This window comes from Zerene cesonia, chromosome 8 (assembly GCF_012273895.1).
Source record: "Zerene cesonia ecotype Mississippi chromosome 8, Zerene_cesonia_1.1, whole genome shotgun sequence".
Lineage (NCBI taxonomy): Eukaryota > Metazoa > Arthropoda > Insecta > Lepidoptera > Pieridae > Zerene > Zerene cesonia.
In genome coordinates, this window is record NC_052109.1 from 2,033,460 (window position 1) to 2,047,216 (window position 13,757).

Below are 13,757 nucleotides of genomic sequence, written 5' to 3' on the forward strand. Positions count from 1 at the left end.
ATTTAACTGTTTTCATCCATATAACTTAAAACTTAATTATTTATGTAGAATACGTTGCGTAGCTATCTTTAAAAGACGGAAGCTGAGGAAACTTATTAATGCGGACTTTCATATCAATTACTAAATACTTGTCTATAAAATATTTTCAATTAGGCATTTTGCTGAAAATAATCGTCGAAACCTTTTTAGTATGACAACACATTAATCTATGACTGAAAGAAAAAGAAGAAATCTTGACAATACCCTGAATCATTAAAACATTTGGAGAGACACGTTCAAAATTTTAAGTTTTATTTTCATAAAAAATCCGAAATGTGTGAAAATCTTAATCCAGATCGCATAAGGTGCGAGCCATGCCGAACTATTAATTTAGCAAAACATGTTAAGCAACCGAAAACCGATATGCAAATATATGAAAAATGCAGTCCAACTCAGAAGTTCGACTGCCCTCGAGTGACTGGTAAGGGAAAATTCACAAAGACAAAACCTTTGAAAATACATATTTGATTACTATATTTATTGTATACCTAGTAATCTAAACGACAAAATGAACCAGTTTTTATATTCTGTATGGGTTCGTTGCACCATGCACTTGCCTGGCGCTTTTCCAGTCAGATAAATTACACCTCTTCTTGAAAAATTTGTCTTTGTTCGAAAAGTAACCAAGTACGGGTTCTTTGAAACGGTTATGAAATGTATGTAACAAACAGCAATGAAACGACGATGTAACGTATTATAGAAACACCTTCTTATGTTTATGTTGGCTTAGTACTTGTTAGAAATTATGTAACTGCTATACAAACTTAACTTGAAAAAAAAAACCTTGGTATTGATATGGGTTGTTTAGCAGCAATTGAGCTACTATTGTATAATATTATATTTCACCCCGGTATTCGGTAAGGTGTGGTACTTTCCCCGATGCCAACTGATCCTAGCCCCAACTCTTGTTGTGAAATATACTCGTCTCCCACAGTTTTTTGCAAGCAAATATCTGTTCTAAAAAAATGCATTTATTAAAAAAATACTAAAATTTGATTTTTGACCTTTCATTTAGAACAGATTACCATTTGGTGGTCCAAACGAAATTGTTTTCAATTTTTTTTTCTTTATGTAAAAGTTCCGAAGGTTTCCTATCTATTTATTGTCTTGTTTTAGAACTTCCACTTCACCCAACATGTATAAAAGTCTGTACAAGGGAAGAGTACGAAGCAAGGAAATGTGGGCGAACGTTAGAGCTACCAAAAATTGGCCCTGTCTATGCCCATGGAAAACTAATGTATGCTGTAAAAGTAAGTATCTAAACAGACTAAACAGAATAAATGATATCCTTTAATGTTTATGGTTCCTTGGTAAGAACGAAGTTTGATTAGCCAACTCTATTTGATGGCACCTATTTTACACCTCCTTGCATTTCACCATTATTAGTATTGATAAAATTTTACCGTAACGTTTACACATACTTTCTCTAGGCTGGCATCCTAGTAAGTGCTGTCTACTTTACCTATACTCAAGGAATATGGGGCAATCAGCAAGACGTCACAGAGTGTATACGTAGATGGCAGGAATACATACGAAGCATCAACACAAGACGCCCCCCTACCTTTGATCACTGTGGAAACGTCATTGTAAGTATGTTCAACTAACCATTTTCTACTCTATAGTGTACGGCATAAAGTTTAAATCAACAGATCGATGTCATACTATTGCTTGTACTGCGCAGTCGTAATGTTCACGTTTAGATGCATCTACTCCTGTTTATGAGATCCTAGTGTTCATGGTTACGTCATCATTTGTTCAACTAGATTTCAGACAGATGGGGTGTTTAATTATTGTTGGATATTTATTTATTTGGCTCTTTTTTCTTTCGGTTTAGAAATATTTTTTACTTGCATGCAATATCTATCTATATCTATAAATAATCTAATATATAAAATTCTCGTGTCACAGTTTTCGTTGCCAAACTCCTCCAAAACGGCTTGACCGATTCTTATGAAATTTTGTGTACATGTTGAGTATGTCTGAGAATCGGCCAACATCTATTTTTCATACCCCTAAATGATAAGAGTAAGGCAGAACAGCGTTTGCCGGGTGCAGCTAGTTATATCTAATTGTTAAAGAAGAGTAGTTTGATATTAAAATAATTAATGTTTATATATAAATAAATATGAATTGGCTATTCAATCGAAATCAATCTGGGGCTAGACGTAAAACTCGAGAACTGCTCGATGAATTAGACTATATTTTATAACTGCTTTATTTTCTGATTTTGTTATGTTTTTCCATTATTCAGGCACTAATAAATAAATGGTAACATGTGTAAATTTAAGCACAGAATATATAAAAGTACCACAGATAACATAATACTATAACATAGTATTAACGTGCTTTAAGTACTTATTTTCTGACACCTCTAATTTGGCTCTACTTTCCTAGTACTATCCGGCCCTAGATGATACAAAACTTGCTAATCGGATCGGAAGGTGACGGACGACAAATTTGCACAACGTCCACTTCGAATGCTAGCTCCTGGCGTATTGAAACAATGCTACTTTTTGCGAATATTTCGCTCTCATTCCGAAAACACTCACTCCACCTGTACTCGCAACATTTCATGTATCCTACGATTTATAGTACCCTAGTAAATGTACGTAGATTGCATAAGCGGGACGTTGAATGAATGTCCGTCATTCCGCATTCCCGTCTTTACTTGTTTTTTACGTACTAATAATTTAACTTTAGTTATATGATAAGCGGTTTTTATTAATTGTGTTGGACCGTGTTTTTTAATTGTTGCAATCTACAATTGATGTTCTTTTTTTAGAAACGTTCTACCGAATTTACTAGTTTTATTTACTTTATTAGTATTATTTATGTTACCTACAAAGTAAAAAATATTAATTATAGATATCATACAGAATTGACAAGGATTAAATTACAAGTTTGAATATTATATTACGTAAACTACCTACAGTTTATAATCCTTTCATTAATGATATAGAGTAGAACCAAAACATCGGTCATCACATTCTCGCTGAACGGAAGTAGCTTCCTTGAAGTTGATATCTCCCTGGTATAATTAGGTCATATCATTGACAATGTTCACAGCGTTTGATGATAAAATAAATAAATTATGTGGCCTGTTTGTTCTGATATCAACATAATATTTGAAGTATAAAAATATTTCAATGTAAGATTATAAAATAGTAGAATAACTTACAAAGTACCTAGATCATAATTATAATAATAATATAATAAAATTAACTTTCCAATGTTTTTAGAGAAAAGAATCAAGTGAAAGCATCCTGGCCCCGTTGTATTCAATGTATAAATCACTGGTTACTACATGTTTTTCAGGTAAGACTCTTCTTTTAACTTGACTGTTTCAAATGATAGTTTTGTCCCCTACAATAATTTCAAACAACAAAATATGTTGGTAAATACATCGAAATATTCCTGGAATACACGGTTCCCTGTAGGTACACTTGCCCATTATAAAGTACTAGTCTTTCCTCTTTATGGTTTTGCAGTCGGGATTTTTATTCATTAATTTTTTTATTAAAACATTTAATATAAGACTACACTTTTAATAAAAAATAAAAAAAGGTATTTTTTGTCTTCTTACGTAGGCCTACATTAAAGAGTGATTTACAATAAATATGAAGTAGGTAGGTAGTAAAATACAAAAGCCTCACAAAATTAAACACATCCAAGCTAAATAATTACTGCCTTCTTTAGAAAAAAGTAATCTAAGTATATAATAAGAAATTAATCTGAGTTGCAATCAAATACCCTTGGATCTTGGTAAAATCGAATTCATTCTAATAAGACGTTCAAGTAAAATAAAAAGTCATAATGTTAAAATTCATTCAAATTTGATATTGTTCATGTTACAATAAACAATATCCTACTTTATATTATAAACGCGCAAGTTTGTAAGAATGATGAACATTTGTTACTCTTTTACACAAAAACAGCTGACCGGTTGTTAATGGAATTTGGTACGGAGATAGAATATTTTATGAGATAGCATATACTATGCGATAGAATATACTATGGAAAAGAACGTAGGTTTTTTTATTCCCAAGCGGGCAACTGAGCTGATGGTAAGCGATCACTACCGCCCATCAACATTCGTAGTGGCAAGAGCCTATGCGAATGCCCTGCCTTCATTTAAGGGGTTAGGTATAGGGGATTGACGACTGGAAAGAAGGAATGTATTGGGAAGGCTGGGGAGAAGGAAACGGGTATTCGGCTCCCCCATTCACTGTACAAAACACAATACAGCGAGAGGCTACTTTTAGTTCGAGTACCAAGTGAGTAAAGTCCCGGGATCAACATCGTACCGAACCATATTAATTTTTAAGAAACCAACTTACATTTATTCGTTTCAGGCGTAGTGAAAGTACCATTATTAATCAAATGCGCGTACTTGGACTACCTGAAAGCGCTTGAAAAAATGAAAGACGATGAAGCCCGTGAGAGAAAAATCAGAAAGAAAAGTGGATAGAACTAATATGTAATGTGTTTGAGGCGTCTGCATGCTGTTTGTTTACGAATAGTCAATAAAAACGTATATGTACGTAAAAACGTATTATGATTTATTTTATTTTAAAAAAGTTTCTACGACCATTTTAGCCAGTGGCCTGGCTTATTTTTCATTGTTTATCTGTGCCGAAATGGTATTTATAAGATGTTGTAAGAATGTTTTAATATCTTGATGATTTCCTCCGAAGTTCAGGACTATGTGCTTCGAGAAACACGGGGTTTTCTTCTGTGCCACCAGCTAGCATATACTCCAAATGCCGAATATAGCAAATTGCTATTCTGAAATTATATAAAGCATTGTCAGCTATAACAATGAATGACAAACAGAATTTACTCATATTTGTTAAGCTTTCTACACTTATTTCTCACAGCAAACACATTTCTTAATGTGTCATGCAAAAATTTAAAGATTTCACTTTAACGAAGTTTTTAATTTTATACACAAAATGTAAAATTCTTCATGTGTCTATCTTGCTTATATTCTAAACAGATCGTTTAATATTCATCTGAAAGTAAATTAAGGAGAGATTTTTATGAAGTTAAAATTTTAATAGGTTAGTATGGATTAGATACAATTTAAATTGTTAATAGTTCACATTAGTTCACATTAATATTTATATGATATTCATACTACCAAGTAATGTATTTTAATAGTTCAAAAGATGGCACTAAGACTAAAACATAAAAACGGCTTACCGTAAACATTCGATTTTCGAATATTTTTTCTTGGACGGCTTTGTCACTGGCAATTTGGATCGCAGCAAGTCAAAGGCACGGTTCATGTCACGCATTCGCGTGCGCTCTCTGTCGCATGCAGTCTTCTTATACTCTGAAAAATTTATATGAATAACTATATCTTGTCATTGTAACAAATTTTTGAAGGGGAAATTGCGGAGAGAAACACAATTTCAGAATAGATTTGTATAAAAATGCATGAGGTATACATCCCCCCTATCCCTAATAAACCTTTTTATTCCCACTGTATTTGGAAATTCGTTCGCGTGGGAATCGAGAAAACGTGTTTTTTTTCCAATTCCCGCGTCATTTCAAAATTTTTTCCTGTCTCCGATCCATTCAAAATCTTTTTGATAAGTATCAGTAGCTCCTGAATTAAGCGCGTTCAACCAGCCAAATAATAACTAACTCTTGAGCTCATTATATTATTTATTGGCATAAATAATTAAGATCTTAAATTAAGCTTTTACTTCTTGCAGTCTAACAACCTTTCGCGACATGTTGTTTACTTTCGTGAATATACTTAAAGCAAGGTATAAGGACAACAAAAATGTAATTATACATACTTTTCTACCTCTTAATATTCATCTTCAAATAATATAATAACTTATAAAAACACACCCTTTTCAAGTTGTAGTGCTCTCTCTTTCCAATCCATAAGACCGTCTTGCTCATCCATAAACTTGCCTGCGTCCTGTGAGTCTTGTGAAAACTCTACAGAGGACCTAGAGTTGTTAGACTCTTGTATATTTCTGATTTCCTGGTACTCGTCATGCTCGAAATATCTCGACTCTACTACGATTTCAAAACAGAACACCGATTTCAAAACAGAACAGATAGATATAGATAAGTAATAAAAATTAATAAGATTTTTTTTTTACTCAAAATTAGAATTTACTGTAAATCCGACATTTATTTACATTTATACAATTTTAAAAAATACAGTAACATATACTTATGAATAATTAATTAAATATAAAACTTTAAACTACCACGATATATTAATTCTTATTTCAATATTACTTATATTTCCATATATTATGTACAAGATATAATAAACTTGAAATACCGACGTATTCGTAAATTCCGTTCCGCAGTACAAAATTTGATAATAATTCTTTTTTATCTCCTCAAAATAAAATTCATTAATAAAATATAGGAGTAAATACGGCATAGAAGATTAGATTATGTATTCAAAAAGGTTTAGGTATAAATATCTGTTATTAATAATTATAATAAATCCAGTAAGAATATATGCCTACTTTAGCGTCTATTGAATGTATATTAAAGTTATGATTCACCTGAAATTGAGTCAGACTTGTTAAAATGTATAATATTGAGATTTGAAATACAACAATCTGTGAATGAAATTTTATTCAATTCACAAAATTTTTCGCAAAGCTATTCGACTGGTTCTCATCGCATGAACTAGTATTATGTTATGTATGGTATGAACACAGTTCGTGTAAAAAACTTATTAAAAATGTTCATATGGAGCGAATTAACTTACCGTCCGGCGCTCCATCCAAATCCTGAGACCTAAAATAAGTGACCTTGCGTGGTTCCACATAATCTATAACATACGAACGATGGTGAGCAATAGTCTTGTCATACTTCTTATGTGAAAACGTAAGCTCCTCCCGTTGCTTATCATCTGGTCGACCGATTTCTAGGATCACTCTGTCGTCATTATCTCTCTTTTCCTCTTCAGCATCTTTCAATACCGCGTAATTTGCTATCAGGGGAATGGGGGATTCCTCGTAATTGTTATACATTTCATCAGGACACTGAATATTTTTATGATAAGAATTTAGTTCACTGAAATAAAGTAGAACCGTGCAACACCCACTTGTATGTGATTAGAACTGTGTCGTACACTTTTCTCTGCTATTGTTATGTATATTCGATCAAAGTTGTATTGTGTACACAAGTGTTGTTCAGTTTTTAGTCTTTTGAGGCGTTTGTCTGTGTCGCATTGGGTATTATATGTTTGTTTTCGTTTTATATTATTATTATCAATGCTAGGGGCCACCCGCAATTTTTCATATTCTCGAGATTCTGACGTGGAATGGAAAAAAATCATCAACCACATTGTTAATCCTATCTTTTGTCATTTAGTTCTCAACTTAAACAGAGAGAGATATATAGAATGTATGCCTTAGAACCTTAACGAGAACTTGATAAAATTTCGACACAGATGGACAAGTGAGCAATGGATTAAAATCGTTCGACAATTTATAAGGCCTCCTTTTTCTCATCGTTTCCAGGCCTCTATTTCTTTCCAGTCTTCAATCGTTTCCTCATCCCTTAAAAGCGAGCGGCGCATTCGCAGAGGTTGTGCCTCTGAGAATGCGCTTACCATCAGTCGAGCCATTTGTTGACCGCTACGATTTAAGACAAACATATTATTTAGTCCCATATATATTCAAAGCAGGAGAGACAAATACTGTGTATCGACAATCGTTCCTCTTGCAAACTCATATTAAATCGTATTCACTCATATAAACTCATATTTATGTTTTTTCCAAAGTATGTATACAGGAGAAGTAATAGAGATTTGGCAAAAAAAACAACCAAATTCAAGATAGGTAGCAATTTATTGACCAGCAAAAATAAGTCAGGCGCTTTGAGCGCCTTAATTAATAAATAGTTATTCAATTAGGAAACTGTGAGGTTAAGAAATTTATATTAAACTCATATATTTGTCTATTTACAAACAGGCAAAATTAGAAATGTACGCAACATATTATTTCCTTTACGATAAAAAATCAGTTTTTTTTAATAAATTATTTTTGGCAATTCCCAACATCAATTACTCTGAAGGAAATCTTAATCATTTAAAAAAATCTTCGCCGCATACATCTAAAAATAATATACATAATATGATGAACTATGTGAACTAGCCGTTCTATGCAATGTTCTTATGCTGATATTTGATATAACTCATTTTAAATAACAAGATATACAAATATGTTATAATCGGAAAATGTGACTGGACATTGCAATAAATAAGGAAAAACAATGTGGTCGAGGCCCTACCATCTGATTAGAGCATGAAGAACATTCTCTAGACGTCTGATGGCCTGGTACACGAAAATGTCAAATGAATTTTTTTTCAACCTTTTTTTTTACATCTTTATTTTTTTTACTCGTTCATTTGTGGTCAATATCTGTTATACTAATAATAGGTATAGGTTTATCAACTTAGCAACACACAATGTTGCCAGCAACATGCTGATTCAACTTTGTTGTTTTACGAATTTTTATAATGGGGCTTTAAGGTTAAAAAAAAAATGGTTGCTTGTAAATTCGGTTTTACGGGCGAAGATTTTACGTGACAACGTCTTTTTGTCGGTAGAATATTTATTAATATGAATATTATTAAATTGCACAATAGGAACAAGGAATTGAATGAAAATAAGAATTGCACAAATTTTAACTATAGAAAATATATTTTGTTTCCTAAAAAGACAGAGACAGAGACACAAGCACGCGCCGATTCAATGCGCCTAATTCTCTAGTGCTGCGCGCGCGGCGGACCGATCATAGTTCGGTGACTCATCGTAACGTTACCGGGCGTTACACTTTTTCATGAGTGACTCCGAGCCGCAACCTATTTTAAGACGTTGTCACGTCAACAATTTAAAGATTGAAATAATTATTATGCGTTAAAACAATAAAGTACCTTACTTAAGCTTCGATTTGCAAAATTTTGCTTGTTCAAGTAAAAATCCTAAATAAAGTAGTTATTTATGTATTTTAAAATAAAAAAATAAAACATTTTTTAAGCCAATTAACACGATATTGCTCTCGTTTGCTTATTGCTACAAATTGTTTATATTGTAAAATTTTTTGCATCACATAGAAAGTTTGGTATGCAATATCAGAACAAAAAATGCAATTACTTCTACGAAGTATATGAACAGCAAGTTAGACGAGCGACGAACTGAAAAGTGAAAATTGCTTGCAAAGTAAGCTTTCAATTGTGATTATCTAATTTGTATATCAAAATCTATTTGATAATTTAAATACAATGGTTTAGCGGTTTACAATCCTTATCATTTTCACCTGTTGTCTATCACCAAGTACAATGGGCTTAATAAAATGCATTTATAATGTCAATTAATTTACAATCACACATTAATTTTGCGTATTTTGAAGAACTCTTGCATAACTTCATCCGTTACTTTCGCCCGCCTCGCCTGGTAGTCTTGAATGATAGGTGTTATTGTATCTATCGCTATTTTCTTTAACTCGCCGGTTAAAAGCTGGCCAGATTCGTAGGATTTTTTAATCTGTAGACAAATAAAATAAATCATTTTAAAAAACCTTCTCATTGTACGGTTTAATTTTTTTATGCCTTCAGTTGGGACGTAATTACAAAATTTCACAAAGATCGGTCAATTGGTCAGGGTGTTTTGTGGCGAGAAACATTGCTTACACGTGATTTAATTTACTTTTTAAGAAATTCTAAGGCTGATATTTAGATAAATTTAAAACATCCATTTATAGATAGATACTCTATCCAAAGAAGCTACAAAAATTAATATTGATTTTACGGCACACTACTCACTTCAGCTAATCTATCGTCATCTTCAAGGAAGAAGGTAAGGTATTTATATGATATATCCACTTCACTGTTGCCACCTTTCTCTCTGTGTTCCTCTACGGTTGGCTGTCCACCCGAAAATGCGTATTTATTTATCTGTGAACGATAAAAAATAAAATTAATTATAATTATACAGATCTTTTAAAACATTAGTAAAGCTTTGATTTTATGCAAAGTTGGAATTTTACTTTCAAATTATTTCGTTTTAACGTAAAACTATATACAAATCGCATATTTTTATTACATACTACATTAAAAAAAAAAACTATAATTGACAAACCTTATTCCACCAACGTACCTTATTCTTAATCTGCTTAGGGGTGTCATTAAGGAAGATTGACGCGTTAGGGTCACTGGCGGACATTTTGTGCTGAGCGCCTTGTAACGCGGGGAGGAAAGCCGCGTGCAAAAGCGCTGGCTTGGGGAGTTTTAAACGCGCAGCTACGTCACGAGTCATACGAAAGTATGGGTCTTGGTCGATGGCGCACGGTACAAGGCAGGGTAACTGCAATAATAAAGGTAAAATTTTAATAAACATGAGTTGAAGAATGAATAATTGGAAGGAGATGTGCATAAGGATGTTCACAATACTTATTAAAATATAAATATCATTTGCCTTCATCGATATAATTAAACAAATTCAAATATTAAGATGCAAATCGTTTTTTTCAATATATTTATTTCGCGCAATAAATCCGTAGAATGAAATAGAAAGTATCAACAATGGAAAAAATGCACCTTTATTTATTCCAAACGGAAGAAATAAATATATGTGTGCGGAGCATCCATTACAAGGTAGATCATTTAGTGTACACCAAAAACGTGAAAACATCGCACCATCGATATATTCAGTGAGCATTTCAATAAATATATATGAATTTAAAACAATTAATAGAACAGATTATTTATAGGGCTATAGTATCAATACTCACCACTTTATTTTCAAATATAAATGGAAAACTAGTAGAGAACGCTGGAGCCGCTTCTATAGAAGGGAATGTTATTTTGCCGATCACATCCGAGTCTCCAAAACCAAAGATACCCTTAACCTGGTTGAACGTGACGCACTTCTGAACGCGCAGCATGTTCTGATAGAAAGCTGGGCATTGTCTAGAAGAAAACATACATTATTTTTAAAGAACACAGTAATAAGGTTGTATTGAATGTTGATTGTAAGTTTCATGATAATAATTTTAATATCAATGAATAATTGCACAATCAAAGGCCATGGTCATTTCACAAATTGTTTCATTTCAAAATTAAACAGCTTAAAAATTCTTGAAGATAATGGTTTCTGGCTTAATTAAATCTAAATGTATATGTACAGTGGTATTTCAAAATCACTTGAAGCACATTGATTTTAATATAATTGCAACATAGTCCTATAAAAACATATGTGTGTTCAATCTTATACAATCATTTGATTGATATTAAAGAATATAAGCGGTAGGCCCCTGCTTCTCCCATGGTACATATATAGCCTATAACCTTCCTCAATAAATGGGCTATCTAACACTTAAGAAATTTTTCAAATTGGACCAGTAGTTCCTGAGATTAGTGCATTCAAACAAATGCATCCTTCCCTTTACATTATCCTACTAAAGACTACAATGAAGATTTGTGTCTGCACTAACTTATTAAACAATAGACATTTATAATACTCTTTAAAAACTGACCCAATAAAATCCAAATCATTAAATACAAATGTATTTGTCGGATCAAAACCAACAGCGATGATGTCCTTTGCATTGTTGAAGGCCATTTGTCTCGCATCCTCTATCTTGATATCCCTCCACATGACTTTCTCATCATCAGTCAGTTGAATTATTAGCGGAACATTGAATACATCTTGTAACCATCTGAAATATTGGATTTCAATGTTTTCTACTCATACATCATACTAATATATGTATACACAGTTAACTTGGTGAAAAAGCCATTTTGTAAAGAACCTCTGCTTTTTATGAATTTTTTAACAGCAATAGGTTAAACAGAAACATTTCTGTTTAACCTATTGCTGGAATATGTGTGTAATAGTTATCTGGCTGTGGCATATACCAGGTTTTTTGAGTTTACAATTTTTATAGTTTTGAAAATAAGCTATTTTATAATAATTCCTTTTATAATGAACTTGTAATGGTAGTGTTTTTGTTTATTGCGGTAATTATCTCCACTATGTGTATGACAAAGGTTTTATTACAACAATGATTATACTATAAATTAAAGATAAAAAGCTAGAAGTAAGCGAATAAGCTACATTTTATTCGACATAATTTTATTAGGTGCATATGATGCTTTACAGTTTACATCTACGAGGACAAACTAAGGAATGCAGTGCCAACCATTTTTTTATAAATTTACTAGATTATTTAATTACATTTTCAATACATTTATTATGATACTATGTAAGAGTCATAAAATTAAATTTATTTATAAAACTTGTGTAAACATTACTGGAAATTCACTCACTTAGTAAATATGAATGGTATAAGATGACCTATGTGCATGCTCTCAGAGGAGGGACCTCTCCCCGTGTAAAGGTAAAACTTCTTACCAGCTTCATGTAGATTTAAAATAACATTCAAATCTCGATGCGAGAAAAATATACCTCTCCGTAGAAAGTGATGTGCTGAAACATAAAATAATCGTTTGTTTACGTATTGCATATGCTGTAAAAATTATAATAGAAACATCATGTCCATAAGTAACATTTTCATAATACAATAGTAAATGTTTGGTTTTATAGCAATTATATTTAAGGCTATGATTTCGATTATTATCAGTGAGTTAGTACTCTTCAACAAAAGGTTTTATTTAAAAATAAATTGAGATAGGGGATAAATAAAATGCAATTCAGTCAACACAATTATTACAAAATGTTTAGTAACCTTACCAGGGTAACAAAGACCAATATCTACTTATAGCGAATTAAAAAAATAGTGTTATATCAATTTTATGTTTATAGAATATATAAGATGTAAGATTGTTTATAATATACCTCTCTGTCCAGTCACCTTTTCAAAACGAGCAATAAGTTCTTCATCAATTTTCTGACTTCCAAATCTTTCTAGAAATAAAAATTGAAACACGCTCAATTAAACAGATAAATATCATGATTTAACATATAACAGATACTTTTATAGAATAGATCATCTATTCTTAAGTATATGCAACAACAAATAAATACAGAAAACACATACTTATCAATTTATCATAATCAATTCCAGTCTGTGATTTTCCAGCTACATTCCACGGGTCCACAAGATCATCGTCTTCTTGAACTGTTAAATTATTCACTTGTTCTTCTATTTCAACCATGGTTAACCTTAAAATGAAAAATATTTCATCATTCAAAGGCAATATTTACAATTCAATAATATTTGTATGTTATGTGTTATTAATTTATGGTTGTTCTTATTTACACCACACATTTAGATTCTATATCTTAGTAGTTTAACACAGTATAGCCAAAATTAACCGTTTAATTTATTAATTATATTAAAAACCTTATTCTTAATATATAGAACTATCGTTTGAAAATTTAAAATTATTTGTGATGTGTTAATACTGCTTTGACTTCAATTAACTAACGAAAAGCTTTTCTTATTATATAAAATAAATATAATAGAATGAAACATGACAGAAAAACCAAGGAAATTACAAACTGCAGTTCAGAACTCAGGTTCCCAGTTTTACACCTCGCCGCAAATTGCAATGCAGATATGTCGATGTCAAATGCCAAAATTTAAAGACTTGACATTCCACGTATTGACGTGATATGAAACTTATTACAAGCATGTAAATTTTTAAATAAAGCATACGGAAGACTTAAGAGCGCTACGCGTTTGTTGTGAAACATGAATCATCT

The 13,757-nt window shown here is 31.8% G+C and overlaps 3 protein-coding genes across 5 annotated transcripts; 1 reads left to right on the top strand and 2 right to left on the bottom strand.

Annotated features, from left to right (window-relative positions):
• The first annotated feature begins 312 nt into the window (after positions 1-312).
• On the top strand, positions 313-4,510 carry LOC119828782. Its single transcript, XM_038351034.1, has 5 exons — positions 313-460; positions 1,156-1,289; positions 1,470-1,625; positions 3,279-3,354; positions 4,392-4,510. Exons 1-5 carry the CDS (start codon positions 313-315, stop codon positions 4,505-4,507), a joined length of 630 nt encoding a protein of 209 aa, XP_038206962.1. The 3' UTR covers positions 4,508-4,510.
• Positions 4,511-4,706: 196 nt separating this feature from the next.
• On the bottom strand, positions 4,707-7,103 carry LOC119828661 (transcription factor 21). The gene is made up of 4 exons (XM_038350897.1): positions 6,791-7,103; positions 5,902-6,075; positions 5,242-5,374; positions 4,707-4,824 (listed from the first exon to the last, which is right to left on the bottom strand). The coding sequence occupies exons 1-4, from the start codon at positions 7,053-7,055 to the stop codon at positions 4,707-4,709; spliced, it is 690 nt and encodes a 229-aa protein (XP_038206825.1). The 5' UTR covers positions 7,056-7,103.
• Positions 7,104-8,930: 1,827 nt separating this feature from the next.
• LOC119828783 (tryptophan--tRNA ligase, cytoplasmic) lies at positions 8,931-13,609 on the bottom strand. Of its 3 annotated transcripts, none has more exons than XM_038351035.1 (9): positions 13,551-13,609; positions 13,090-13,214; positions 12,888-12,956; positions 12,359-12,518; positions 11,566-11,748; positions 10,822-10,999; positions 10,188-10,394; positions 9,854-9,985; positions 8,931-9,575 (listed from the first exon to the last, which is right to left on the bottom strand). In XM_038351035.1, the coding sequence occupies exons 2-9, from the start codon at positions 13,205-13,207 to the stop codon at positions 9,414-9,416; spliced, it is 1,209 nt and encodes a 402-aa protein (XP_038206963.1). In that variant the 5' UTR covers positions 13,208-13,214; positions 13,551-13,609; the 3' UTR covers positions 8,931-9,413. The 3 variants fall into 3 exon arrangements, with proteins under 3 accessions (XP_038206963.1, XP_038206964.1, XP_038206965.1); XM_038351036.1 differs by having other exon boundaries at positions 13,555-13,599; XM_038351037.1 differs by lacking the exon at positions 13,551-13,609 and adding an exon at positions 13,396-13,542.
• Positions 13,610-13,757: the final 148 nt, after the last annotated feature.

Bases quoted from the DNA above. Each gene is read 5' to 3' on its own strand.
- LOC119828782 (XM_038351034.1), top strand. From the start codon at position 313: ATGTGTGAAAATCTTAATCCAGATCGCATAAGGTGCGAGCCATGCCGA. The intron at 461-1,155 runs GTAAGGGAAAAT...GTCTTGTTTTAG, and splicing joins CGACTGCCCTCGAGTGACTG to AACTTCCACTTCACCCAACA. The intron at 1,626-3,278 runs GTAAGTATGTTC...CAATGTTTTTAG, and splicing joins ATCACTGTGGAAACGTCATT to AGAAAAGAATCAAGTGAAAG.
- LOC119828661 (XM_038350897.1), bottom strand. From the start codon at position 7,055: ATGTATAACAATTACGAGGAATCCCCCATTCCCCTGATAGCAAATTAC. The intron at 5,375-5,901 runs GTGTGTTTTTAT...TAAATTTTTCAG, and splicing joins AGCACTACAACTTGAAAAGG to AGTATAAGAAGACTGCATGC. The intron at 4,825-5,241 runs GTAAGCCGTTTT...ATATAATTTCAG, and splicing joins TCGAAAATCGAATGTTTACG to AATAGCAATTTGCTATATTC.
- LOC119828783 (XM_038351035.1), bottom strand. From the start codon at position 13,207: ATGGTTGAAATAGAAGAACAAGTGAATAATTTAACAGTTCAAGAAGAC. The intron at 12,519-12,887 runs GTATATTATAAA...TTTATGTTTCAG, and splicing joins AAAGGTGACTGGACAGAGAG to CACATCACTTTCTACGGAGA. The intron at 11,749-12,358 runs GTGAGTGAATTT...CCAATATTTCAG, and splicing joins ATACCATTCATATTTACTAA to ATGGTTACAAGATGTATTCA.